This window comes from Takifugu flavidus, chromosome 15 (assembly GCF_003711565.1).
Source record: "Takifugu flavidus isolate HTHZ2018 chromosome 15, ASM371156v2, whole genome shotgun sequence".
In the NCBI taxonomy this organism is placed as follows: Eukaryota; Metazoa; Chordata; class Actinopteri; order Tetraodontiformes; family Tetraodontidae; genus Takifugu; species Takifugu flavidus.
In genome coordinates, this window is record NC_079534.1 from 14,848,680 (window position 1) to 14,873,629 (window position 24,950).

The window sequence follows — 24,950 nt, forward strand, 5'->3', positions numbered from 1 at the left end:
GCTGTGGAAATGAAAGAAATGTCCAAAGAAAGAGCTTCCTGTATAAAATGACACTTTATTGAACATCAGACTGAAAATGGGCTTGTCTTATAAAGTATGTACACATATTCAAAAGTGCAAAGAATCTGCAACAACATGAGGAAGAATTTAAAGTTAGACTTAAAGACCAAAGCTGTCTTTCTGCCACACGTCCGGTCGTCTTTGCTGGGGCCCGATAATCACCTGGGTTTTTGTTGGCTGCATCTTAAAAGTCTTTTCGCATCACTTTTCTTAAATAAAGGCAACAATTTGAGGGGAACTTCCTGGCCCCCTCCGACTGTGCTGGCAGATACATTTTCCCTTTATTGACCAGGAGCTATAATTATACCCGAAAAAAGGTCTCTGGACCACTGCCGTCAAATCTGTGTCACCTTCAAGGACATCTGTCCTTCAGTTCCACCATGAAACGCTCCAGTTTGCCCGAGATCAGCTGGTGGTAGCTGAGCAGGAGTGTTCGGACACTCGGGGTGTCCCTGGGGACGCAGGACAGGGCCGGGGTCACTGCTGGGCCCTGCTGGCCCAAACACAAAACACAACCAAGATCATTAGAAGCCCAACCAGTCAGAAAGAGCACGGCTGTTTGTTTCTCCTCATGTTTCATTAACGATGACCCTAAAAGAGCTGCGGGGTCGTCATTGGGAAAGTATGTGCTGCTATCTTATTCCTGTCCTGAGGAAGGAAGACTAACGCAACACAACGTCGTTCCAAAGGCGCCGACATTCCCGCTGAAGAGAAACCAGGATATTTCCACATGGCAGGAAACGATAAAGGAGCTAAATCAACTGGCCCTGAACGAAGGGAGGCGTGGCCTATCAGACAACCCGACCCCAGCTTGGGGCTCAGAAGAAGCTCCATCTTTGTCCTACTTACGCTCAGCTGGAGGTTGGTGACGATGAGCTGATAGTTGTTGATGTTGTTCTCCAGCCTCAGCAGCACTGAGGCAGAGCAGGGCGGCTGGTCCGAGGCCCTCGCGGCCTTCACGCTTCCAGAGAGGAGCCTCAAGGATGCGAGGATGTCCCCTCTCTTCTCCTGGTGCTAGCACACACAGAAAAGCTGCTCAGGCCACAAACATCTCAGCAGCAGCTCCGGAGCCGCGGCGGGCGCACGTACCGTCTGGTTTTGCCAGGATGTGAGGTGAAGCTCGACGCAGGGCAGCTGGACGGGGGTGGAGAGCATGATGGAGCCGTTACAGCTGCGCTGCAGGAGAGAGGTGGCGGTTAGAGCAGGCGTTCAACCAGCAGCAGCTGGAGGAGGGTTAGGAGGACTCACCAGCGCTCTCTCCATGTCTGCTGCTATGTTCAAGCTCCTCCTCATTCCCTTGTGGCACACAAACTCTATAGGTTTGGTCTCAGCGTCCCACACCTCCGAGGCCACGACGCAGAGCAGCAGGAGTCCTGAGCAAACGCCCTGAAGGTGCCACCAGCCAGCTTGGTTCTCCTGCAACACGTGTGCTGAGGTCCTCATAAGTCAAACGTTGTCTTCTCTCTATTGGCTGCTTATCTCCATGTCCATTTGCCAGGCTGAGAGGAACTGGGGAGAAGAGCCATGTCTGCTTCAGAGGAGCGGAGCGGCTGGTTCAGAGGAGCGGAGCGGCTCCGTTCTGTGTCCTCGCCGCTCGATGTCCCACCTCCTGAGTTAGTGGTGGGAAGTGAGCGTTATCTTTCCTGAGAGCAGATAACCTCCCCGCTGAGCAGCATAACAATGTGCTAAAGACCTAAAATGCTGCGCTCCCCCCCACCCGCCCATTATTGGTTATTTTCCAACCAATTGAGTCTTCAGAGTAGCGGGGGGGCAGAGCGCTCTCAGGCAAAAAGGTTAATGATTTATGATTGCAAAAGACTCCATTTACACAGAAGCTCCATGATTATTTGCCAAGTTGTGTTTGGGCCGCGGAGGAAGCAGCAGCGGGTCGGTGATAATCATTGGACAGTGTGTCACCGCGAGCTGTGGGGGTGTGTGGGGGTGTGTGTAAACTACACGGGGGGGTGTTGCCTGGTGGAAGCGGCTGTCGCTTCACACAACTCGCCTCAAGTTTGCATCGGGTGGGGATCGAGGCAGGGTTCACCTGTGTGGGCGGGATGTAGCCTAGCATTAGCACACCTGAAGCCTGTCCTGGGGAGGACCGGTGGACATTTGCTCTGTGGCCGTCAGGCCTTCCACGTTCCACATGATGACAGCCACAATAACAGTAATAACAAAAGTAATAATAATAATATGATATTGTAATTTAATTGCATTACTCGACGTATTGATGAGCAGGTGAGTTAAAGCTCTTCGGTGCCGCCATCCGTCGCGTTTTAACGCCCGCGGGACGCAGCCGGATGACGGCGACGCTGCAATTGATTCGGCCTCAGAAGGGAACGAGGGGGGGGGGGCGCGCGCACCGCCCATCAGACGACGTTGACGCATCTCCTGCTCAAACTTATGAGGCGTAATCGAGGTGAATGGCGGCGTCTGTTGGCAGAAGTGCGCGTTTGTGCTGTGCTCGACGGGAATAAAACGCACTTTTCTGCCTCCTCCTGTCTGCACATAATTAGGAAGGTGCGCGGCGGCTCTGCGGAAGATGACCGGCGCGCGTGAATTTCTGCACACGCGGGGAAGAGTGACGGTGACACTGGTGCACCCGCAATGCATCACGGCCGCGACAGCCCAGCTGGCTCGCCGCGCGCCACAGGCGGACTTTCCGCGCTCCCACATTAACGCCGCCTCACTCTGATGCGGCTCCGCGTCCCTCCGGCTCCCCGCAGCCACCGCAGCATCTTCCGGCGGGCGCCGCTCCGGACACGCGGGAATTACGCGCTGACAACTTTGGATCGAGTCGCCGTCAGGGATCTGAAAAAGGTCCCCCCGCCGTGACGCGTGATCCCGGCAGTCGTCCGCTGTCTCGCCGCATCATCGGTTAAACCTGCCCGCTGCAACCTGTAGCTGCGCCCCCCCCCCCCCTCTAATTTCAGACCTTGTTTTGCGGCGCAATGGGGGGACACAGCTGACGCTTCCGGATCCGCAGCCAGCGCACGAGCCGAGACAGAAGCAGAAGAAAGAAGACTCGAGCGCAACCGTAAGTGTCTCTTTTATCCGTCCAAAGATTCGAATCCGTGTTTGTGCCCGGAACTTTACCCGCGCCTCAAGGGCAAGTTGAAGGTCTGAGTGTTTCCGGTGCCGTCGGCAGGCTGCGGGTCCTCCTGGTCCTGCCCAGCGTTTGGGACGGACGCGGCCAGGAAGAGCGTTTCAAAGCTCGGCCCAGAACGGAACATAAATCAGATCCGTCTTGATGGAGTCACTGGGCAGAAACTTTAGGCCCAAATGGACTCGAGCTTCATCTTCCACCACATGATGGATTTAGGTCCCTCAGCCCGGAACTCTGGTGGTTCTGGATCTTTATTCTGAGGTGTTTCAGCCCTGGTAAAGGTTCCTGTGGAGCGATGTGGGTCAGTGTGCTGCTGCTTGGGGCTGCAGAGCACCTGGTTCCTGTGCTGCCGGCTGGGGCTGAGCCCCCCTGCTGCCCCCCCAGCTCCACCACACATGGAGATGGGGGGGCAGTTCGCCCACTTTAGCTCAGAACATTCCCAGAGGTTCTTTGGAGAATTCCAAGAGGATTTTGGCAGGAGGGAAGTTTTGGCACCTGATGAAGCAGCAGCTGTGTCTCACTCAGCACCTGAGCTGCACCTGCAGCACCTCGCACAGTCGCTATGTGGCAGCGCAGCACCGTCGCACCGCAGCACCGTATCACTGCAGCAGAGTAGCACCACAGCACCGTAGCACCGCAGCACCATAGCACCATAGCACCACAGCACCGTAGCACCGCAGCACCATAGCACCACAGCACCGTCGCACCACAGCACCGTTGCACCGCAGCACCGTATCACTGCAGCAGAGAGTAGCACCACAGCACCGTATCACTGCAGCAGAGTAGCACCGCAGCACCATAGCACCGTCGCACCACAGCACCGTATCACTGCAGCAGAGTAGCACCACAGCACCGTCGCACCACAGCACTGTAGCACCACAGCACCGTAGCACTGCAGCAGAGTAGCACCACAGCACCGTCGCACCGCAGCACCGTATCACTGCAGCAGAGTAGCACCACAGCACTGTAGCACCGTCGCACCGCAGCACTGTATCACTGCAGCAGAGTAGCACCACAGCACCGTATCACCGCAGCAGAGTAGCACCACAGCACCGTAGCACTGCAGCACTGTAGCACCACAGCGCCGTATCACTGCAGCACTGTAGCACCACAGCACTGTATCACTGCAGCAGAGTAGCACCACAGCACTGTAGCACCACAGCACCGTCGCACCACAGCACCGTCGCACCACAGCACCGTAGCACCACAGCACCATAGCACCACAGCACTACAGCACCACAGCACCGTAGCACCACAGCACCGTAGCATCAGAGCACTGTAGCACCACAGCACCACAGCACTGTAGCACACAGCACCGTAGCACCACAGCACTGTAGCACCACAGCACCGTAGCACCACAGCACTGTAGCACCACAGCACCACAGCACTGTAGCACACCACAGCACCGTAGCACACAGCACTGTAGCACACCACAGCACTGTAGCACACAGCACTGTAGCACCACAGCACTGTAGCACCACAGCACTGTAGCACCACAGCACCGTAGCACCACAGCACCACAGCACTGTAGCACCACAGCACTGTAGCACTGTAGCACCACAGCACTGTAGCACCACAGCACCGTAGCACCACAGCACCACAGCACTGTAGCACCACAGCACTGTAGCACTGTAGCACCCTCCAAACAGGAGCTAAACTTGCTGATGTGGCAACTTTTATGGCCTCAAACATGCAAAGTGAGAGCACACACACACACACACACACACACACACACACACACACGTGCGCATGAATACAAATGAGTTTTAGTTTTTAAGCACACACGAAGGCATCATGGACCACTGGATCAATCAATCAATCCATCCATCCATCCATCATCCATCCATCATCCATCCATCATCCATCCATCCATCCATCCATCCATCATCCATCCATCCATCATCCACCCATCCATCCATCATCCATCCACCATCCATCCATCCATCCACCCCTCCATCATCCATCCACCCATCCATCCATCCACCCCTCCATCATCCATCCATCCATTTTCTTTTTGGCTCTTTTGATCAGAAATCATGTTTTATCACGATTGGAGCTCTGATATAAAACAATATTGTTACCTGATGAGGTTTGTAAATGTGTGAAATTGTCAGAATCTGATCCGTTAAGGGAGACCAACAGAGCTGGATGAGCACACGCACACACACACACGCACACACGTGCACACACACACACACGCGTGCACACACACTTGTGGGCTGCTCATGCTCTCCATGCTGTGATGAGTCAGGAGAGCATCTGCGTCCACTCTCAGATAAAAACCACTGCAGAAAAAAGTTGGAAAAATACTGCAGGACACACGGATCAACTGGAAATTCCTGTGAAGTCCGGCAGTAACTCGGATGCAGCAGTGGAGGAGGAGGAAGAGGAGGAGGGGGAGGAGGAAGAGGAGGAGGGGGAGGGGGAGGGGGGGGAGGAAGAGGAGGAGGGGGGGGGGGGGAGGAAGAGGAGGGGGGGGGGTTGCAGTGCGCCTGCACAGAGCTGCTGCGAGGCGACAGCCAGCAGCCAGATCGGCTCTCATCTGCGCACGTACTCGTGCACACACGGCGTCATGCGGAGGAGATCCGGATGACAGAGCTGTCACACAGCGCACGTGACGCGCACAACCGCGCCGACCCCTCCCCGTCTGGGCCACTCGAACCTCCGGGAATCAGCTGCCTCCTTGGAGACGCGGTCGCCATGGCGAAGGACAAGAGCGTGAACCGGACGCTCCAGTACCAACAAACTTTGGTGAGTTCCGGGTCGGTGCTGGTGTGACGGTGTGTCTGATTAGGAATTCCAGATGGATCCTCATCGGTTACGTCGTTTCATCTCCTTCCTCCTCATCCGCCCACAGGTGCCGTCTGGTCCACCTGATCCCAGTTTAGATGTAATTGGTTCTGATTGAGGGAGTAAAAGTGTGAGGTTGGCAGCAGCTGCTGGGTCGTGTTGAGTCCGGTTAGAGTTCCCTCACCCTGCAGCCATCGCCACGGCAGCCATCGCCACGGCAGCCAACCCTGCTTTATATGCTGCTGCAGATCTGATCTTGGCGCTGCTCTCCCGTGCACACGTGCACGCCTGCAGCTGAGAGGGGCCCGAGAAGATCACAGGATGTTTTTCAGGTGTGAAGATCGATGCCTGGCAACACGTCTCGGCGAATAGATCAATAGTAATGGGAAATGGCCGCCCCCCCCCTCTCCTCCTCTTGGGTCGCTGTCTTTATCATCAACTCTCTGTGCCCCCACTAAACTTTGGACGGTGAGCGGAGCTGAGCCTCGGATTCTAATGCTGATGAATGGCTCCAGGGGCTTCATCGTTTGGATTCAGCCGGGCTGCGCACAGGCGCTGGTGCATAGCAGGACTGGGCAGGTGACAGAGCAGATAGATCTACCTGATACATTCCAGGGGGGGGGGGCAGCAGCGTTCTCTCCCCGTCCGCACTGCAGAATTGATGGTGATATGAATCTGGAGCTAATTTGTCCAAAAACAACCAGCGTTTCTGCTGCACGTGGCAGCGTTTATGGAAATGAGCTGACGACTGAGTAGTTGGTGTAATTAATGTAATTAATGAATGTGGCCACCTCTCAAGATCAGAGCGGCACTAATGCTGCTGTTCACTCACACAGCAGACACATTTCATGGAAAAATGCTGAGTAGTAAAACGCAGAAGGACCAGTTATTTATAACCAGGAAGTATGGGTGGGGGGGGGTGTGATGTCATGTGATGTCATGTGATGTCATGGTCGTTGGTGCAGGTAGAAGATAGAAGGTGTCTCCAAAAAGACATGTGGGAGTGGATATCTGTGCACGGTCTCCCTTTATAGGAATGTGGGCAAGTTTGCTCCATGTTCCAGCTTCCTATACGGTGGTGTGTGTGTGTGTGTGTGTGTGTGAGGGGGGGGGGGGGTGCTGCCTCTACAGTCCTCTCAAGCCCACACATTGATGCCTGAACCTGTCAGACATGCTCACAGCCTCCAAACAGGAGGAGGCGCCAGAATGTGGCTGCAGCAGGAAAGGAATTCATCATCCAGCTGAAAATGAAGACCCCCCCCCCCCCCCCCCACACACACACACACAAACCCCCCAACCCCCCCTCAAAGACCACAGGGCTCTGCGGCACTGCAGAACTATGTAACAGTAAACAGCTGTGAGCAACCTGCTGCACCAGTTAAAGCTGATAGGTCTGATTCCTCAGGACCTTTGTGTCGGTCGATACAGAGCTCTGCATCAGGAGGAAGCGAGTGCACGTGCACTCCTGCACATCAGGAGGAAGCGAGTGCATGTGCATTCCTGCACATCAGGAGGAAGCGAGTGCACGTGCACTCCTGCAGCCCAACAGCTGAGCTCACACGAGCACATCTTTGAATGCTGCGCAGCATTTGGACACAGACTGTATCAGTGAGGAGTTGTTGCCTCAATGTGTGTGTGTGTGTGTGTGCGCGTGTGTGTGTGTGTGGGCGTGTGTGTGTGTGTGTGTTGTCTTGTACACAGAGCAGTTGGTAAATATGAGCATTTGTTCTCCCAACCTGGAGGCCTTTAAAATGCTGCATTTGCCATCAGGACACAGGCGTCACTCTTCTGGCCAAACTATTCTGCTGCCTGTAGCTGTGCAGCTTTGACTGCATGCCCCCCAACACACACACACACACACACATGCACGTGCACGCACACACACACACACACACACTCACACAGTTTTCTCAGGGGTCTACTGATTCTGGCTCAACTCAAAGCACCAAGTGTCAGGAAGAAGAAACACAACTAAACTTAATAGTCTATCAATAACTGCCATATTGGTGGTTTTGTTCCTTTTAATCTACTAATTGAATAATGGCCTATTTTAGTTGGATAGGTTCATATGGGCGGGTCTCTGTGGGTCTGGGTGGGTCTGGGTAGGTCTCTGTGGGTCTGGGTGGGTCTGGGTAGGTCTGGGTAGGTCTCTGTTGGTCTCTGTGGGTCTGGGTGGGTCTGGGTAGGTCTCTGTTGGTCTCTGTGGGTCTGGGTAGGTCTCTGTGGGTCTGGGTAGGTCTCTGTAGGTCTGGGTAGGTCTCTGTAGGTCTGGGTAGGTCTCTGTTGGTCTCTGTGGGTCTGGGTAGGTCTCTGTGGGTCTGGGTGGGTCTGGGTAGGTCTCTGTTGGTCTCTGTGGGTCTGGGTGGGTCTCTGTAGGTCTGGGTAGGTCTCTGCTGGTCTCTGTGGGTCTGGGTGGGTCTGGGTAGGTCTCTGTTGGTCTGGGTAGATCTCTGTAGGTCTGGGTAGATCTCTGTGGGTCTGGGTAGGTCTCTGTAGGTCTCTGTGGGTCTGGGTAGGTCTCTGTAGGTCTCTGTGGGTCTGGGTAGGTCTCTGTAGGTCTCTGTGGGTCTGGGTAGGTCTCTGTGGGCCTGGGTAGGTCTGGGCACCCCTGTTGCTACCTAGCTTTGTTTTAGGCAGGCTTTTAAGACACCGTAACACAGGGGCGCTTAATACGTTGGTCGGGATCTACCGGTCGATCGCCAAGGTACTGTCTAAGTGCTGCAACGCCAACAAGCTAGTCAGTTTGTTAATCACTTTTGTTTTTTTCCTCTTAAGAGGGGCATTAAAATGAGTGGGGGACCAAGTAAAAGAATAAAACTTCTCACTTTCATTCAGAATGGGAGGAGGGTGTGTGCCTCTGCCAGTCTGCCATCACAATAGCAGAGAAGGGAAATGTGGAGCGTTATTTTTGGAGCGAGAGCACACAAGCTCCACACAGAAAGGCCGTTTCTAACGGGGGATCGAACCTTCAGGCTGTGAGGCAACAGAATATTGATCACGCTTACACAAATAAAACTGCTCTTTGTATAAAATGATGAATCCTCCTTGATTGCCACTCTCCTCATTCCTTTTACATTTTCTAGTCGGATTTCTAAACGCCATGCCGGTTTGCAGCCACGTCTTCCTTTCAGGTTTTTCCCTGAACTGAAATGCTCCTTTCTGCTGGCATTGATTTCAGTTACGAAAGAGTCGGCAGCAACTGGTGGGAGGTGGGAGTGAACTGGTGTAGAGGGCTGTGGAGTGGGAGGTAAACTGACTAATGAAGGTACAAAAGTTGGTCGTGTGGGAGGTTAACTGGCTACAGAAAACAGCTCATTTAACCCACAGGGTGCTCTCCAGGGGGCTGGGATCCAGATGGCCAGCAAACACTTCCATACAGGCCCTGTTTATACCTACAGTGGGTGTGTGGTGCTGGTGCTGGCCGTAATGTACGCCTGTACTCTTTCTGTATAAACTGTATTCAGCAGCAACTACACTCAGTTCAGCTCGTTCTTGTCTTGACCGCTTCATCCCTTTCAGGGTCACAGGCAGGTCCCCCTGGATGAGTTGCCAGTTCATTGCAGGGTTCTATGAGCATTTGGTACCTTGGCAGTGCTCTGAAGGTGTTCTGGCACCCCCCTTCTACCAGAACACCCTTCATGTTTTGGCTGCCCTGGGGCTGGAACCAGGAGCAGCAAAAGGTGGAGCCAGCGGCCCGCTCAGTTCAGCTATGACTAGATTAGACTGTCGATGGTGAAAAGCAGCATTAGCAACTGGATCCTGTGTGAAGTGGAGATAAACACTGAGATCTAGTGTGACCACAGATGTTACCAGGTTGTCAACCTCACACCTTCCCCTTGGTTTACTGCCCTGGGCCTCAGCTGGTGGTCCCGAGCTCAGACAGTTACAGCTGCTCTGGCCCTCCTGCTCAGGGGAGCTGAAACAGGCTGCTGTGATGCACATCCCAGTGGGGGGGGGGGGGGCTGGTCCACACAGCCCTGAACAGTGCAGATGGTCAACCAGAACCCTACAGGGAACTCTGGGAGTGGAATAGATGCATTCATGGTGCAGCTGGTTCTTTGGATCAGAGCAGTGAGCAGCCTCCAGAGACCTTCTGGCCACTGGTACAGGCATCTTTGGGGCAGCTCAGACAAAGGCTACATAAATGAGTGCAACAACAAGGAACCCTTTTATTTAAAAGTTGCAGGTTAGTGGATCATCTTGACTTGGTAATGATTATTTGTCCACTTGAAACAAAGCCCTTCTGACTTGAAGGAACCCATGTGGCCACAGCTCTTCCTGCAAGGAGAGGAGTCAGTTTGATCTTGTAGGCAAGTGTTTCAGTCTGCAGCCATGTTCTGGGACTCACGTTGCCGGTGGCAAGGCTGGGCACAAGAGTTGGTGCTGCTGGGATGGCACACGGCCGTGTTACAGTGGATGAACACCTGAGGAAAGGCATTGCGTCACCTTCAGGAACCTCATTTACAGCTGTTAGCATCTCAGCTTTACCGTGTCCTTCTGAACATTCATGGTGTCGTTGTCCACAAATGCAAACATTTTAAAGGTGAAACGTTTGTAATGGTTCGGGTGTTGGAGTCCAGAGGAGCCGTCCACTTGCACCACTTTGGTCAGGTAATGGTCGTCACCGTAGGGACACCTGAGGCACGACAAAGCTGGAGATGAGCGAAGGGGAATGTAACAGAAGCAGGCAGTCAGCAAAGCTAGATACCCATTTATGAGGAGATCCCACTGTGGAAAGCTGTGAGGACTTGGTGTTGACGTGGCCCAGCAGTGCTCCAGGTTCAGGACGATGTTTGGATCAGCTCGTTCCACCAGGTTCACCTGAACAAAGATTTCTTCCCTCAGCAGTTTTGTGATTGGGTACTCGGCCGGTGTGTAGAAGGAACTGTAGGCGCTCTCCTCTGCGATTTAAGAGTTTAGCGTCAGACACATTTTAATAACACTGCTCTGCGGCGTCTGTGCTGCCCACCTGGTCTGCAGCCCTTTGAATGGCACTCTCCACTGGCCAGTTTCAGCTCCACCCTCAGGGGTCCTATGGCAGCAATGGCCAAAGGTGGAGGAAGGTCGTTAACCTCCATGATAAGAGCCTCCACAGCCGTGCCAGAATACCGACACTGGAACAAGAGCCTGAAAAAGGGAGATTAGACCTCAAATCCTCCAGTGGACCCAGAAAATAGGGTTCAGAGTTACCACCCACTCAAAATGGCTGTCTCTGGTAATGGAGCCTCTGGGTCCAACCCCCACTTCATAAGACGACGACATGTGGTTCTCGTAGACTATGTAACCATCTTCCTGCAGAGTCAAGCGTGGAGGCCATTTTAAGAGCTGCACACTGAAACTCCAGCAGCCACTGTGAAGGTTCCACCCACCTCACTCATCGTGGTTCCACATGCTGCCACAGGGAACTGGAAGATGGCGAACGCAGTGGTGAAGTCCACAGTGGTGCAGGAGGGGTCGTTGGTGTCGAGCAGGCTGATCGAGTCCACGTCCATGTGTGGCCAGGTAGCGTCCCGAGCCACAACCACCACGAACTGGCCGTCACTGGTACACTGCACGGTCACTGGTGAGGCAGCAACAGGGCCGTTTACCCTCGCCGTGCACGAGTGCCCCCACACTCAGCCGACACTCACCTGCTTTGCCGTAGTAGCACTGAGATCCATCAAAGCAGCAGTTGATGTGGTCACACTCCTCAGCAGTGACGTCTTGAGTGCCGCACCGGATCTTCTGTCCTTCCTCCACCTGGCACTTGTCAACCAAATCCGTGGGCGGCGAGACGTTGGGTTGCTGCAGAGGATGCTGAGGCTGCACTTTCTCCACAGGCGGCATCCACTGACGCCAGGCAGTGACATCACAAGCCAAGAGAACAACCACCACAACTCCAAACAGACACTTGCACTGCTCCATTATGGTGTCAGCAACCACACACTGGCCCAAACTGTGCCAACAGTACCAGAGTGCCCAGATTGGGCTTTTATACTGGTCTGACTGGCGCCATTTCCAGGGAACTCCGCCCCCCCTCATTAGGACTTAATTGCATGCACTCGTGTGCAGTTAATCAGCTGGGAGCTGCCAAGTGCTGCTAATTGTCTGCTGAGTCACAAATGAGGGCCTTTTATTTTCAGAGACTTGGTGAAGAACAACAACGAACAACAACGCGCTTTTCCAGCAACAGAATCCATCTTTCCAATCAAAGCCTCGTTTTCCAGGGCCTGTGTGAGCGCTCTGTCCTCCGCTCTCTTCCCTAAATGAACAGATGTATGGGCGGTACACGCAGGAGCTGGGGGTGTATGCCAAGGAAGAGGCGGCCCGCCTGCGGGATGGAGGAGGTCTGCGGAGGAACGCCAGCGTTCGTGGTCGCACCGCGGACGTGCTGGAGTACCAGAAGGACCCCTGCGCCAAGTGCCAGTGTAAGTGATGAGCACGCACCAGGCCCAGTGTGCAGGTGGCATAAGGCTCCAACACACTCTGAAGGTCATTCCCAGGCTGAGTGTGTGTGTGTGTGTGTGTGTGTGTGGGGGGGGGGGGGTCTGCTGCATGCAGTCACCACACGTCTCCACTCTCATCCCCATCAGACGGCATCTGTTGCTGTGTATCTCCTATATTATCAGTATTTTACTGGCATGATTTTCTCAGATGTGGATCTGGTAAATGTGTTAGTAGCACAGTGGAGCCCCTCCAGGGACCGGTTCTGGGTGGTTAAGTCCATTCCAGACTTTGGCAGCAACCACAGACAGAAAAAATGAGTCCAGTGATGCTTCTTTTATCTGACCCAGCTCAAAATTGGAGATTCGTGCGTCAGGTTGGAGTTTCCAAGAGGACCCAGCTCTGTGAATGTGGTGCTGGAGGTGGATGAAGATGAGCTCACGCTCCACCAGCTCATTCACAGACGCATGTGCAGCACCTACACATGCCTTTAATGTTCCTCAGGAACCATTTGAAACGTCTCTCCTGCTTTGGTCCTCAGTGTGTGCGTCTCGCTGTCAGAAATTCCTGATCCTGCGGGTTGGGGAGGACTGGATCTTCCTCATCCTGCTGGGGCTGCTCATGGCTCTGGTGAGCTGGGTCATGGACTACGCCATCGCCTTCTGCCAAGAAGGTAGGAAAGAGTTTCAAAGACAGGTGAAAGGCTCCTGATTGGCCATCGAAGCCTTCATGGAGAGCAAAAGAACCCCTTTAAAAATCATCCATCAAATCTTTAGTTTGCTGTGTGTGTGTGTGTGTGTGTGTGTGTGTAGCACAGAAGTGGATGTATGCTGGCCTGGACAGCAACCTGCTCCTGCAGTACCTGGCCTGGGTCACCTACCCTGTGGTGCTCATCACGTTCTCGGCAGGATTCACGCAGATTCTGGCTCCTCAGGCTGTGGGTGAGACGTGCGCACGTTTACATGCAGCTTACGCACACGCCCGTGCACACGCCCGTGCACACGCCCGTGCACACGCCCGTGCACACGCCCGTGCACACTTCCACATCCTTAAAGTGTTCGGCGAATGTCAAAGAATCACCTGTCGTGTGCACCACACAGAGGAGATGATAGACCACCCCCGAGTTCCCCTGGGTTCATTTGTTCCTCCTTACCCCCCTCCTCCCTTGATCCCCCCTCCCCCTCTCTCTCCCACCAACCCCCTCTCCCCTTTCTCTCTCTCCGCCCTCTCTCCCTTCTCTCTCTCTCTCCTCTCTCTCCCGATCCCCCCTCTCCTCTCTCCCCCCTCTCCCCCCTCTGCTCACTTTTTCTCTTCTCTCCATCACCCCACCCAGGTTCTGGTATCCCTGAGATGAAGACGATCCTCAGGGGGGTGGTCCTGAAGGAGTACCTGACTTTTAAAACCTTTGTAGCCAAAGTCATCGGTCTGACGTGCGCCCTGGGCAGCGGGATGCCTCTGGGCAAGGAGGTAGAGCGGCTCCCTTCTTCAGTCCCAAACCTAACGGTGTCACCATGTTGTCCTCTAAGCGTCTCCTTCCTTCTCAGGGTCCTTTTGTCCACGTTGCCAGTCTTTGTGCTGCTCTGCTCAGCAAATTCATGGCTGCTCTGTTCGGGGGGATTTTTATGGTAAGAAGGGACCGACTGTTGGACCCAAACCTCAAACTGCTCTTCAGCTTCTTTCACTGACTGAACCGTCATCATGTTTTACTTTGTTATTCGATTCCAGCACAGATAGACGCCTCTCAGGTTAAAAGGTTGGACCCCTGCGGTCTCCATGATGTGTTTTTGTTGATTCCTTAACTTCCTGCTGTCTCCAGGACACGTTCTGCTTCTGCATCCGTCATGAGGAGGAGGAACTCTGCAGCGCTTGATCAGTCTGTTAAAATCTTCTTTCAGAACACAGAATGGAGAAACTGTCTGCTGAAGCTCATTGTTCAGTTTAGATGATAAGCTGGACGTCCTCCAGGCCCGTGAACAAGGTAAGCGCACGGCTCCCACAGATGGCGCTCACGCTCTTCTCTGTCTTTTCCCTCCTGCCTTCCCTGCTAAAGGAAGAACCCTTTGAGGGCAGCAAGGTATGAGCAGGCTCCTGGAGGTTACCAACATTAGAGATCCATGCTGTGCATGTCTGGAGGTCCGTAGACGGACCTTTCATTGTGTCTGACCCTGTCCAGCCCGTCACCGCCACACATCAGTGCTTCTCAACAAACATCTCATTCCACCACTTCAGCAGCCAGTCCTGGGTCTGGAAGTCACCGCCCTCCATAGCCGCCACTCATGCACCGCCTGTCGACCTGTGTACTAGCACTGCATTGCTCCTGAGTGTGTGTGTGTGTGTGTGTGTGTGTGTGTGTGTGTGTGTGTGTGTGACTCGGACAGAACGAGCTGCGGAACACGGAGATGCTGTCGGCCGCCTGTGCGGTGGGTGTCGGCTGCTGCTTCGCTGCCCCAATTGGAGGTAAACCAACGCAGGATCTGTTGAAACGGGAGCTGTGGCGACAAATTTAGCTGATGTTTGACACTTTGATTGAGAGCAACGTGTGTGTGTGTGTGTGTGTGTGTGTGTGTGTGTGTGTGTGTGTGTGTGTGTGTGTGTGTGTGTGTGTGTGTGTGTGTGTGTGCGCGCGTGCACGCTGCAGGGGTCCTCTTCAGCATCGAGGTCACTTCCACGTTCTTTGCTGTGAGGAACTACTGGAGGGGCTTCTTTGCTGCCACCTTCAGTGCCTTCATATTCAGAGTTCTGGCTGTGTGGAACAAGGACGAAGGTAGGTCTGGCTGGGCCAGGTCTGGCCAGGTCTGGCCGGGCCAGGTCTGGCCGGGCCGTCCTCCACCAGGGGCTGTTGGGGGACGTGGCTCTGGACTGGAACATGCTTGTTTCTCTCCAGAGACCATCACTGCTCTCTTTAAGACCCGTTTCCGTCTGGACTTCCCGTTCGACCTTCAGGAGCTGCCAGCCTTCGCCGTTCTGGGGTGAGCGGCTCCCTCTGGATCAGCTGATCCCAGACCAGATGAGTCCTCTCTTTCCTCAGTTGTCTCTCTTTCCCCAGTGGACTGGGCATGAAATGCCCCTCAAACCCTGCTGGTTCCGCCCTCCGTCCAGTTTAAACACTTGCTGCCAGCACATTGTAACAGAAGGAGATAAAGAAATGATCAGCAGTTGGTTTGGTGTCAGAGGGGATCAACAAGATCATTTCCAGTGTGTGTCAAGGATTCCGGCTCTGCTTTCTCCTGGATGCTTCCCAGTTCCTCCTTCAGGAGACAGACGGCATCTTTGTCTGTGTCTGCAGAATCGCCTGTGGCTTTGGTGGCGCTCTGTTCGTCTACCTGAACCGTCTGATCGTGGAGTGCATGAGGAAACAGAAGACCATCAACAAGTTCCTGTTGAGGAAGTGAGTACCTGATGCTTTGTGTTATGATATAACACAACACAGCTGAGTTTAACGGTTTAAGTCTGTTTAAGTTTGTCCCTTTTGGAGTCACGGGAGGGTTTAATCGCTGAAGTATTTCCCTCCAATGACAATAAAGGGGCTCTGATAAACGGCGTGTTTCTCCTCGCTGGTGGAAGTAAAGATGGTCGATGTGGTGCCAGATCGTCTCTGACTGCCTTCCTTCGTCCTCTAGCTGCTGCCGCTCCACTGAAATTGATAAATTCCTGTTTTTCAGCATCCTAAAGTTCGCTGCATTCGCTTTCATGCATTTTATGCCGTTCTTTGTGCTAAGCTAAGTTAGCTTCTTCATTTCTGCCACGTTTGGAAGTGCAGCAGATGGTTGAAATGCATCTGCATGCTGATGTTCATGCTGATGTTCATGCTGATGTTCGTGCTGATGTTCATGCTGATTTCTACCAGCTGTTCTGTAAACCAGCTTCTTCAAATGTGCGTTGACGTTGGCACCGTCTTGATGCACATTGAGTAAAGTAATCCATTACTACCGTTTCCATCCTCGCCACGGAAACTCGACCACGCACAGACACAGATATTAATGATCCTGCAGCCCGTCCCTTCCCGTCAGACGCCTGGTGTATCCCGCCCTCGTCACCCTGCTCGTCTCCACTCTCACCTTCCCTCCAGGCTTCGGACAGTTCATGGCAGGACAGGTGAGAACACGTTTTCACACTCTTGTGACTGTATGAAGACGCTCCTCTGCTGCTGTGGGGGGGCGGCGGTGATTGTAATGTAAACTGAAGGGAATGTGAGCTTTGGGTGAGTTTACACCCCTGCTTTCTACCCCTGCCTGTCGGAGGATTGTTGAGTTTCTCCAGACACTCAATCATGACATGTTGGAATGGTTGTTACTGCTGGTCACCTCATCTTAAACCAGCTAAATTTATTTTTACTGTTGACCACTTTCACACCTTTAAGTTATGTGAATTGCAATTGCACTACCTAACCACCAGGGGGCTCCCCCAAGACCGACCTTCCTGTAGGGTCACTTCCTGTATGGTACTGGTGGCCAGCAGGAGTCCCATAGCTGTCCTCACCGCTCAGGTGTGCACGAACCAGTCAACCTGGTTATGGTGAACATAAACTGGGACTGAGGATTTGAGGACTGTATCCTGTCGTGGTGTCACCTGTATCAAGTCGTGGTGTCACCTCTATCATGATAGATCGTCTTGTGGTGTCGCCTCTATCATGTCGCGGTGTCGCCTGTATCATGTCGCGGTGTCGCCTCTATCATGGTGTGGTGTCGCCTGTCTGTACCATATATTGTGTCCTGTATCATGTGTGTGTCACCTCTATCATGTCGTGGTGTCGCCTCTATCATGTTGTGGTGTCGCCTGTATCATGTCGTGGTGTCGCCTCTATCATGTCGTGGTGATGCCTCTATCATGTCGTGGTGTCGCCTGTATCATGTTGTGGTGTCGCCTGTATCATGTTGTGGTGTCGCCTGTATCATGTTGCGGTGTCGCCTGTATCATGTCGTGGTGTCGCTTCTATCATGTCGTGGTGTCGCCTCTATCATGTCGCGGTGTCGCCTCTATCATGTCGTGGTGTCGCTTCTATCATGTCGTGGTGTCGCCTGTATCATGTCGTGGTGTCGCCTCTATCATGTTGTGGTGTCACCTCTATCATGTCGTGGTGACGCCTGTATCATGTGCGGTGTCGCCTCTATCATGTCGCGGTGTCGCCTGTATCATGTCGTGGTGTCGCTTCTATCATGTCGCGGTGTCGCCTCTATCATGTCGCGATGTCGCCTCTATCATGTCGTGGTGACGCCTGTATCATGTCGTGGTGTCGCCTCTATCATGTGTGGTGTCACCTGTATCATGTCGTGGTGTCGCCTCTATCATGTCGTGGTGTCACCTGTATCATGCATGCGCGGTGTCGCCTGTATCATGTCGCGGTGTCGCCTGTATCATGTCGTGGTGTCGCCTCTATCATGTCGTGGTGTCACCCTATCATGTCGTGGTGTCGCCTCTATCATGTCGTGGTGACGCCTGTATCATGTCGTGGTGTCGCCTCTATCATGTCGCGGTGTCGCCTCTATCATGTCGCGGTGTCGCTTCTATCATGTCGCGGTGTCGCCTCTATCATGTCGCGGTGTCGCCTCTATCATGTCGCGTGTCGCCTCTATCATGTCGCGGTGTCGCCTCTATCATGTCGTGGTGTCACCTGTATCATGTCGTGGTGTCGCCTCTATCATGTCGTGGTGTCGCCTCTATCATGTCGTGGTGTCACCTGTATCATGTCGCGGTGTCGCCTGTATCATGTCGCGGTGTCGCCTCTATCGTGTTGTGGTGTCGCCTCTATCATGGCATGGTGTCGCCTGTATCATGTCGCGGTGTCGCCTCTATCATGTCGCGGTGTCGCCTCTATCGTGTCGCGGTGTCGCCTCTATCGTGTCGCGGTGTCGCCTCTATCGTGTCGCGGTGTCGCCTCTATCGTGTCGCGGTGTCGCTTCTATCATGTCGCGGTGTCGCCTCTATCATGTCGCGGTGTCGCCTCTATCATGTCGCGGTGTCGCCTCTATCAGTCGCGGTGTCGCCTCTATCATGTCGCGGTGTCGCTTCTATCATGTCGCGGTGTCGCCTCTATCATGTCGCGGTGTCGCCTCTATCATGTCGCGGTGTCGCCTCTATCATGTCGCGGTGTCGCCTCTATCATGTCGTGGTGTCACCTGTATCATGTCGTGGTGTCGCCTCTATCATGTCGTGGTGTCACCTGTATCATGTCGCGGTGTCGCCTGTATCATGTCGCGGTGTCGCCTCTATCGTGTCGTGGTGTCGCCTCTATCATGGCGTGGTGTCGCCTGTATCATGTCGTGGTGTCGCCTCTATCATGTCGCGGTGTCGCCTCTATCGTGTCGCGGTGTCGCCTCTATCGTGTCGCGGTGTCGCCTCTATCGTGTCGCGGTGTCGCCTCTATCGTGTCGCGGTGTCGCCTCTATCATGTCGTGGTGTCACCTGTATCGGTCTCGGCCTCACTCTCTCTCCCGCCCCCCAATGCCAGCTGACCCAGCACGAGTCCCTGGTCGCCCTGTTTGACAACCGCACGTGGTGCCGTCAGGGAGTCGCGGAGGAGTTCGACTACATCAGCCACCACCAGGCCTGGAGGCACCCCCAGGTCAACGTCTTCGTCACGCTCTTCCTCTTCATCGTCATGAAGGTAGGCCTTTAGAGTCACACCTGTGGAAGGGTGCGGCCTCTCACCTGTGCTGGCCTTGTCTCAGTTCTGGATGTCGGCGGTGGCCACCACCATGCCCGTCCCCTGTGGCGCCTTCATGCCGGTGTTCCTGATCGGTGAGCCGGTTTCTGTATTTGGAGGTCCTGCGGCGTCCAGACCGGCTCCTGAATGACCTTGTGACCTTCAGGAGCAGCGTTCGGCCGACTGGTCGGAGAAGTGATGGCGGCCATGTTTCCTGACGGCATCCATGCCGACGGCAGCGTGTACCCCATCGTTCCGGGCGGCTACGCCGTCGTGGGTAAAGGCCTCGTTTTCGTCCGCGGGCGGTTGGACCCGGAGGGGGTCCAGACCTGATGTTGCTCTGGTCCTGCTCAGGGGCCGCGGCGCTGTCGGGGGCCGTCACCCACACCGTGTCCACGGCGGTCATCGTGTTCGAGCTGACGGGGCAGATCTCCCACATCCTGCCCGTGATGATCGCCGTCATCCTGGCCAACGCCGTGGCCCAGGCGCTCCAGCCGTCCCTCTACGACTCCATCATCCGCATCAAGAAGCTTCCTTACCTGCCCGAGCTGGGCATGGGCCACCACGAGTCAGTGCCCCCGTCCTGGACCCTCCGGTCCTGGCCCCGCCCCCCCCGCTAACCTCCGCCTTTGTTGCAGGAAGTACAACATCCGCGTGGAGGACATCATGGTCAGGGACGTGCGCTACATCACGCTGACCTCGTCCTACCGGGAGCTGCAGGAGATGCTGCTGACCAGCCAGCTGAAGACGCTGGCGCTGGTGGAGTCCAGGGGTGAGGAGGAACCGGACCTCGGCACCGACGCACCTGTTAGAGGACGGGGAGGTTCAGGTGTGCTTCCTGTTCCAGACTCCATGATCCTGCTGGGCTCCATCGAGCGGCTGCAGCTCCAGTCCCTGCTGGGCCAGCAGCTGGGCCTCCAGCGCCGGCTGGAGCAGCTGCAGGCGCTGGCCCACAACAACGGCACCCAGGACCTCCTGCCCGGCCCCCCCGGCCCCCCCGGGGACAGCTCGCCCAGCTCGCCCAGCGACTCGCCAGCCGGCGCCCACGCTCGCCAGGCGGTCCGCTTCCTGGTGAGCAGCCAACAGGTGGGAGGCATCTGGGGGGGTCGCCAGGACTGGGCTAGGGGGCAGTTTGTCTTGCGGTGGGGTGGGAAGAGGGAACGTGCACCAGACACGCATGAGGGAAGCATGTAGCAGGAGGTAAAGGCACAGACGGAGGGCCGGGCACTGCTGCGCTGACTGTTGACGGACTGCTTCTCACCTGACGTTGACGCCTCTTTCCTGTCTCTCTGTCGTCTGTGCCCTCACCTGTGCTGTCCTGTACCTGCATGTCTTTCTATTTGTGTGTGTGTGTGTGTGTGTGTGTGTGTGTGTGTGTGTGTGTGTGTGTGTGTGTGTGTGGGTTTGCATGAACTTGTGGTGTTTTCCCGTTAAACATGTTTCCACTAGATCTCCACAGAGGAGTCGTCCTCCTTCAGCCCAGCAGCCTCCAACGTGCAGCTGCCTCTGAAGTCGGCCCTGAAAACCACAGAGACCCCCAACAGTACACACACACACACACACACAACACACACACTCACACACAGTGACTCACACACACACACACAACACACACACCCACACACACACACCACACACACACACACACCCACACACACACACACCACACACACACACACACACACACACACACACAGTGACTCACACAAACATACTCACACCCACACAATCACACACATACACACTCTCTCACCTATTCACTCACACACACACACACACTCACACACACGCGCAAAATCACACTCACACACACACACACCACACACACACACCCACACACACACACTCACACACACGCGCAAAATCACACTCACACACTCACACACTCACACACACACGCACACACACACACACCCACACACAGTGACTCACACACACACACTCACACACACACACACACACTCACACTGAAAACATTCTAAATCCATATTCATTTTTTCTCTCTCCTCAAGGTTCTCAGACCCTCTCGTGTGCTGATCCTGATAAAGAGCTGCTGGAGGTGAGACACCTGTGTGAATACGCCTGTGTGAGCTCACCTGTGTGAATACCCCTGTGTTAGCTCACCTGTGTGAATACCCCTGTGTGAGCTCACCTGTGTGAATACCCCTGTGTTAGCTCACCTGTGTGAATACCCCTGTGTTAGCTCACCTGTGTGAATACCCCTGTGTGAGCTCACCTGTGTGAATACCCCTGTGTTAGCTCACCTGTGTGAATACCCCTGTGTGAGTTCACCTGTGTGAATACCCCTGTGTGAGCTCACCTGTGTGAATACCCCTGTGTGAGCTCACCTGTGTGAATACCCCTGTGTGAGCTCACCTGTGTGAATACCCCTGTGTGAGCTCACCTGTGTGAATACCCCTGTGTGAGTTCACCTGTGTGAATACCCCTGTGTGAGCTCACCTGTGTGAGTACCCCTGTGTTAGCTCACCTGTGTGAATACCCCTGTGTGAGCTCACCTGTGTGAGTACCCCTGTGTGAGCTCACCTGTGTGAGTACCCCTGTGTGAGCTCACCTGTGTGAGTACCCCTGTGTGAGCTCACCTGTGTGAATACCCCTGTGTTGAGCTCACCTGTGTGAATACGCCTGTGTGAGCTCACCTGTGTGAATACGCCTGTGTGAGCTCACCTGTGTGAATACCCCTGTGTGAGCTCACCTGTGTGAATACCCCTGTGTAGCTCACCTGTGTGAATACGCCTGTGTGAGCTCACCTGTGTGAATACGCCTGTGTGAGCTCACCTGTGTGAGCTCACCTGTGTGAATACCCCTGTGTGAGCTCACCTGTGTGAGCTCACCTGTGTGAGTACGCCTGTGTGAGCTCACCTGTGTGAGTACCCAGTCTGTGTCGGCCACCTTGTGGGTGGGTCCAGCCCCTCAGGTGTGTGTGCCAGGGCACCTCCACTGTGTGAATTCCTGCCTTTTGGTGGACACGAGTCAACAGGATAAACAGGTTTAAGCTGGATAAACAGGTCAAAGGTCATTTGTAGGTGAACCTCCAGTTAAATGAGAAGATATTTGCCAGCTTGTGTGTTCACGTTTTTCTGTTTCTTCCTTCATCTCCCTGACTGGAAGAGCCCGGCCCCGCCCATCGCTCCTCACAAGGCAGCGGGCAAAAGGGTGCGGATCTCCGTGGCGGTAAGATGCACGATACACAACACGGCTAGCACGATACACAACACGGCTAGCACGATACACAACGGCTAGCACGATACACAACACGGCTAGCACGATACACAACACGGCTAGCACGATACACAACACGGCTAGCACGATACACAACACGGTTAGCACGATACTCAACACGGTTAGCACGATACACAACACGTTTAGCACGATACACAACACGTTTAGCACGATACACAACACGGCTAGCACGATACTCAACACGGCTAGCACGATACACAACACGGCTAGCACGATACACAACACGGTTAGCACGATACACAACACGGCTAGCACGATACACAACACGGCTAGCACGATACACAACACGGCTAGCACGATACACAACACGGCTAGCACGATACACAACACGGCTAGCACGATACTCAACACGTTTAGCACGATACACACACGGCTAGCACGATACACAACACGGCTAGCACGATACACAACACGGCTAGCACGATACTCAACACGTTTAGCACGATACACAACACGGCTAGCACGATACACAACACGGCTAGCACGATACACACACGGCTAGCACGATACACAACACGGTTAGCATGAACGTAAATGAGACAGTTGCCTTTCATCGCTAATGTGCTGTTACTGGTCCAGGATCAGCTGCTCCGTCTGTAGGCTCCATGTTTGTATCAAAGGTGTGTGTGTGTGTGTGTGTGTGTGTGTGCGTGTGTGTGCGTGTGTGTGCGTGCGTGTGCGCGCGTGTGCGCGCGTGTGTGCGCGTGTGTGCGCGTGTGCGCGTGTGTGCGTGTGTGTGTGTGTGTGATTCCTCCCTTGTGTTTCCTCTAGGATTCTGCTGAGGTAGAAGACTGCATGAGCCCCTCAGAGGTGAGGCTCCAGGCAGACTCTGATCAGGTCCTGTTCTCCGTCACTGCCCTGTCCTCCTCCTTTGCTGCAGGTGTCAGAGTGGGAGGAGCAACAGCTTGATGAGCAGGTGGACTTTAAGAACTGCAAGATCGACCCTGCACCGTTCCAGCTGGTGGAGCAAACGTCTCTGCACAAGGTGCAATTAGGAAATAAGCTCTTAAACTCTCGCGTGACATTAGCCTGTGAAACATCTCCTCTATACATCCCATCTCTGATTACGTATGGTGCACCCGGGCCTGTCCGTGTTTCCTTTATCTCCATAGCAACCATCTCAAACAGCCCAAAATCTCACGTCCTGACATGTTTGTATTCAGGCCGTGACCCGCTCTGCTCCTCCACAGACCCACACCATCTTCTCCCTGCTGGGCCTGGATCACGCCTACGTGACCAGCATGGGCCGCCTGGTGGGCGTGGTCTCCCTCAAGGAGGTGTGTGTTCTTCTCTGCTTTGTGGGCGGTTCCCATCCGGGCTCTTTCAAGGCTCTGGTTGTGTGTCTGCAGCTGCGGAAGGCCATCGAGGGCTCCGTCACGGTGACCGGGGTCAAAGTGCGCCCCCCGCTGGCCAGTTTCCGTGACTGCGGGAACAGCACCACCGTTTCCGAGGTAACGGAACTGCACAAGCTGTGCATCCGCCATAGGGGGCTCTCATTGCCGCGAGGGCCCAACCGGCCAGAAGCCAAGGACGCTCCAGATGTGTCCTATAAGGAGATCCCTGTCAGCATCACGGACCCGTCGGATCTGGAGCAGGAATCCCGCCGGGCTGGGGGCACGAGTCTGGAATCGGTGTTTCAGGAGAGCCCGTCCCTCACGGAGGACCAGTCCGAGTTCACGTACGACTGCAGCCCGTCCCACACGGAGGAGTCAGAGCTGGCCTGTGACTACGACCCCCTGACCCACCCCCCCGAGCCAGACGCAGCAGAGCAGGAAGAGCGGGAGGGTCCGGCCACCAAAACGGACCTATCAGGGCCCGAGGAGGGCGGTGGCCCCGCCCACGCGGAGGGAACCGCAGCGGCGTTCCGTGACTCTTCCCTTTAGCTCCGCTCACCTCCGGGTCCGGTCCAGACGGATCCCAGCACAGACGCGGGACCAAGTGAAGGAACCGAGGAGGGAAAGATAAAGCTGGTCTTCTTTTCTATTCAGTGATCGTAACAAAAGCACATAAGATGGAGAATCATAATATATCATTATACTTTATGACTGTAAGACTGGCACACACCGTCTCCACGTCCTGTGTGTGATAACAGCACAAGGTCATCTTATCAAGGTCATGTTATCAGGATCATGTTATCAAGGTCATGTTATCAAGATCATCTTATCTACAGGCTTCATTATGAGATAAATGCATATTTTGTTATTAAGAATTTACAGCACAATTCATTGGTGTGTGTGTGTGTGTGTGTGTGTGTGTGTGTGTTGTGTGTGTGTGTGTGTGTGTGTGTGTGTGTGTGTGTGGTGTGTGTGTGTGTGTGTGTGTGTGTGTGGCACAATAAGGTCATTACACACTCTAAGATTAGGTCTATTTGAGGTGAGTTTTATAACTAAACCATTAAAAATTCCACATGCTGGACCCTAAAGTCCCGTTTTGAGGAGGTCAGAGAGGAAGAGGGGACCTCCTCCTCTGGCCCTGGAGCTCAGAGCTGCTCTCCTGGTTCATCAGAAGCATCTGTTTGACCCGTCAGCAGATCCCCAGTGCAGCTACCGTGAGGAGCGCCGTGATTGAGACACACGCGCACGTCGGCCCTCAGCCACATTTTAAAAGCAACCTTCGTCTCTGTGAAGTCTCGGACGAGCGCATTGATGTTGAACGCGAGCCACCGTC

The 24,950-nt window shown here is 54.5% G+C and overlaps 3 protein-coding genes across 14 annotated transcripts; 1 reads left to right on the top strand and 2 right to left on the bottom strand.

The window, feature by feature from the left end:
• Nucleotides 1-35: 35 nt before the first annotated feature.
• thpo (thrombopoietin) lies at nt 36-2,423 on the bottom strand. 2 transcript variants are annotated; one of them, XM_057057972.1, is made up of 4 exons: nt 1,309-2,423; nt 1,150-1,236; nt 910-1,074; nt 36-550 (listed from the first exon to the last, which is right to left on the bottom strand). In XM_057057972.1, the coding sequence occupies exons 1-4, from the start codon at nt 1,501-1,503 to the stop codon at nt 413-415; spliced, it is 585 nt and encodes a 194-aa protein (XP_056913952.1). In that variant the 5' UTR covers nt 1,504-2,423; the 3' UTR covers nt 36-412. The 2 variants fall into 2 exon arrangements, with proteins under 2 accessions (XP_056913952.1, XP_056913951.1); XM_057057971.1 differs by having other exon boundaries at nt 36-553.
• An 86-nt stretch (nt 2,424-2,509) lies between these two features.
• clcn2a (chloride channel, voltage-sensitive 2a) lies at nt 2,510-24,504 on the top strand. Of its 11 annotated transcripts, none has more exons than XM_057057930.1 (25): nt 5,646-5,917; nt 12,210-12,363; nt 12,921-13,052; nt 13,192-13,320; nt 13,713-13,846; nt 13,924-14,004; nt 14,430-14,453; nt 14,758-14,836; nt 15,018-15,143; nt 15,264-15,348; nt 15,666-15,767; nt 16,372-16,474; nt 18,828-18,983; nt 19,048-19,117; nt 19,189-19,299; nt 19,377-19,590; nt 19,661-19,794; nt 19,870-20,108; nt 20,472-20,565; nt 21,035-21,090; nt 22,146-22,214; nt 23,055-23,093; nt 23,164-23,268; nt 23,474-23,560; nt 23,633-24,504. In XM_057057930.1, exons 1-25 carry the CDS (start codon nt 5,756-5,758, stop codon nt 24,164-24,166), a joined length of 3,219 nt encoding a protein of 1,072 aa, XP_056913910.1. In that variant the 5' UTR covers nt 5,646-5,755; the 3' UTR covers nt 24,167-24,504. The 11 variants fall into 11 exon arrangements, 10 of the variants coding, with proteins under 10 accessions (XP_056913914.1, XP_056913905.1, XP_056913909.1 ...); XM_057057931.1 differs by having other exon boundaries at nt 21,035-21,081; nt 22,152-22,214; XM_057057932.1 differs by having other exon boundaries at nt 16,390-16,474.
• LOC130539534 (zona pellucida sperm-binding protein 4-like) lies at nt 10,102-11,906 on the bottom strand. The gene is made up of 8 exons (XM_057057945.1): nt 11,587-11,906; nt 11,326-11,516; nt 11,154-11,248; nt 10,926-11,083; nt 10,665-10,857; nt 10,445-10,592; nt 10,305-10,380; nt 10,102-10,234 (listed from the first exon to the last, which is right to left on the bottom strand). Exons 1-8 carry the CDS (start codon nt 11,858-11,860, stop codon nt 10,152-10,154), a joined length of 1,218 nt encoding a protein of 405 aa, XP_056913925.1. The 5' UTR covers nt 11,861-11,906; the 3' UTR covers nt 10,102-10,151.
• Nucleotides 24,505-24,950: the final 446 nt, after the last annotated feature.

Coding starts and splice junctions, on each gene's coding strand:
- LOC130539534 (XM_057057945.1), bottom strand. CDS start 11,860: ATGGAGCAGTGCAAGTGTCTGTTTGGAGTTGTGGTGGTTGTTCTCTTG. Junction 11,249..11,325: donor GTGGAACCACGATGAGTGAG/GTGGGTGGAACC, acceptor TTGACTCTGCAG/GAAGATGGTTACATAGTCTA. Junction 10,858..10,925: donor TTCAAAGGGCTGCAGACCAG/GTGGGCAGCACA, acceptor CTTAAATCGCAG/AGGAGAGCGCCTACAGTTCC.
- thpo (XM_057057971.1), bottom strand. CDS start 1,503: ATGAGGACCTCAGCACACGTGTTGCAGGAGAACCAAGCTGGCTGGTGG. Junction 1,237..1,308: donor CAGACATGGAGAGAGCGCTG/GTGAGTCCTCCT, acceptor TCTCTCCTGCAG/CGCAGCTGTAACGGCTCCAT. Junction 1,075..1,149: donor CATCCTGGCAAAACCAGACG/GTACGTGCGCCC, acceptor TGTGTGTGCTAG/CACCAGGAGAAGAGAGGGGA.
- clcn2a (XM_057057925.1), top strand. CDS start 5,756: ATGACAGAGCTGTCACACAGCGCACGTGACGCGCACAACCGCGCCGAC. Junction 15,349..15,665: donor CCAGCCTTCGCCGTTCTGGG/GTGAGCGGCTCC, acceptor CTGTGTCTGCAG/AATCGCCTGTGGCTTTGGTG. Junction 19,300..19,376: donor GGGCGGCTACGCCGTCGTGG/GTAAAGGCCTCG, acceptor GGTCCTGCTCAG/GGGCCGCGGCGCTGTCGGGG.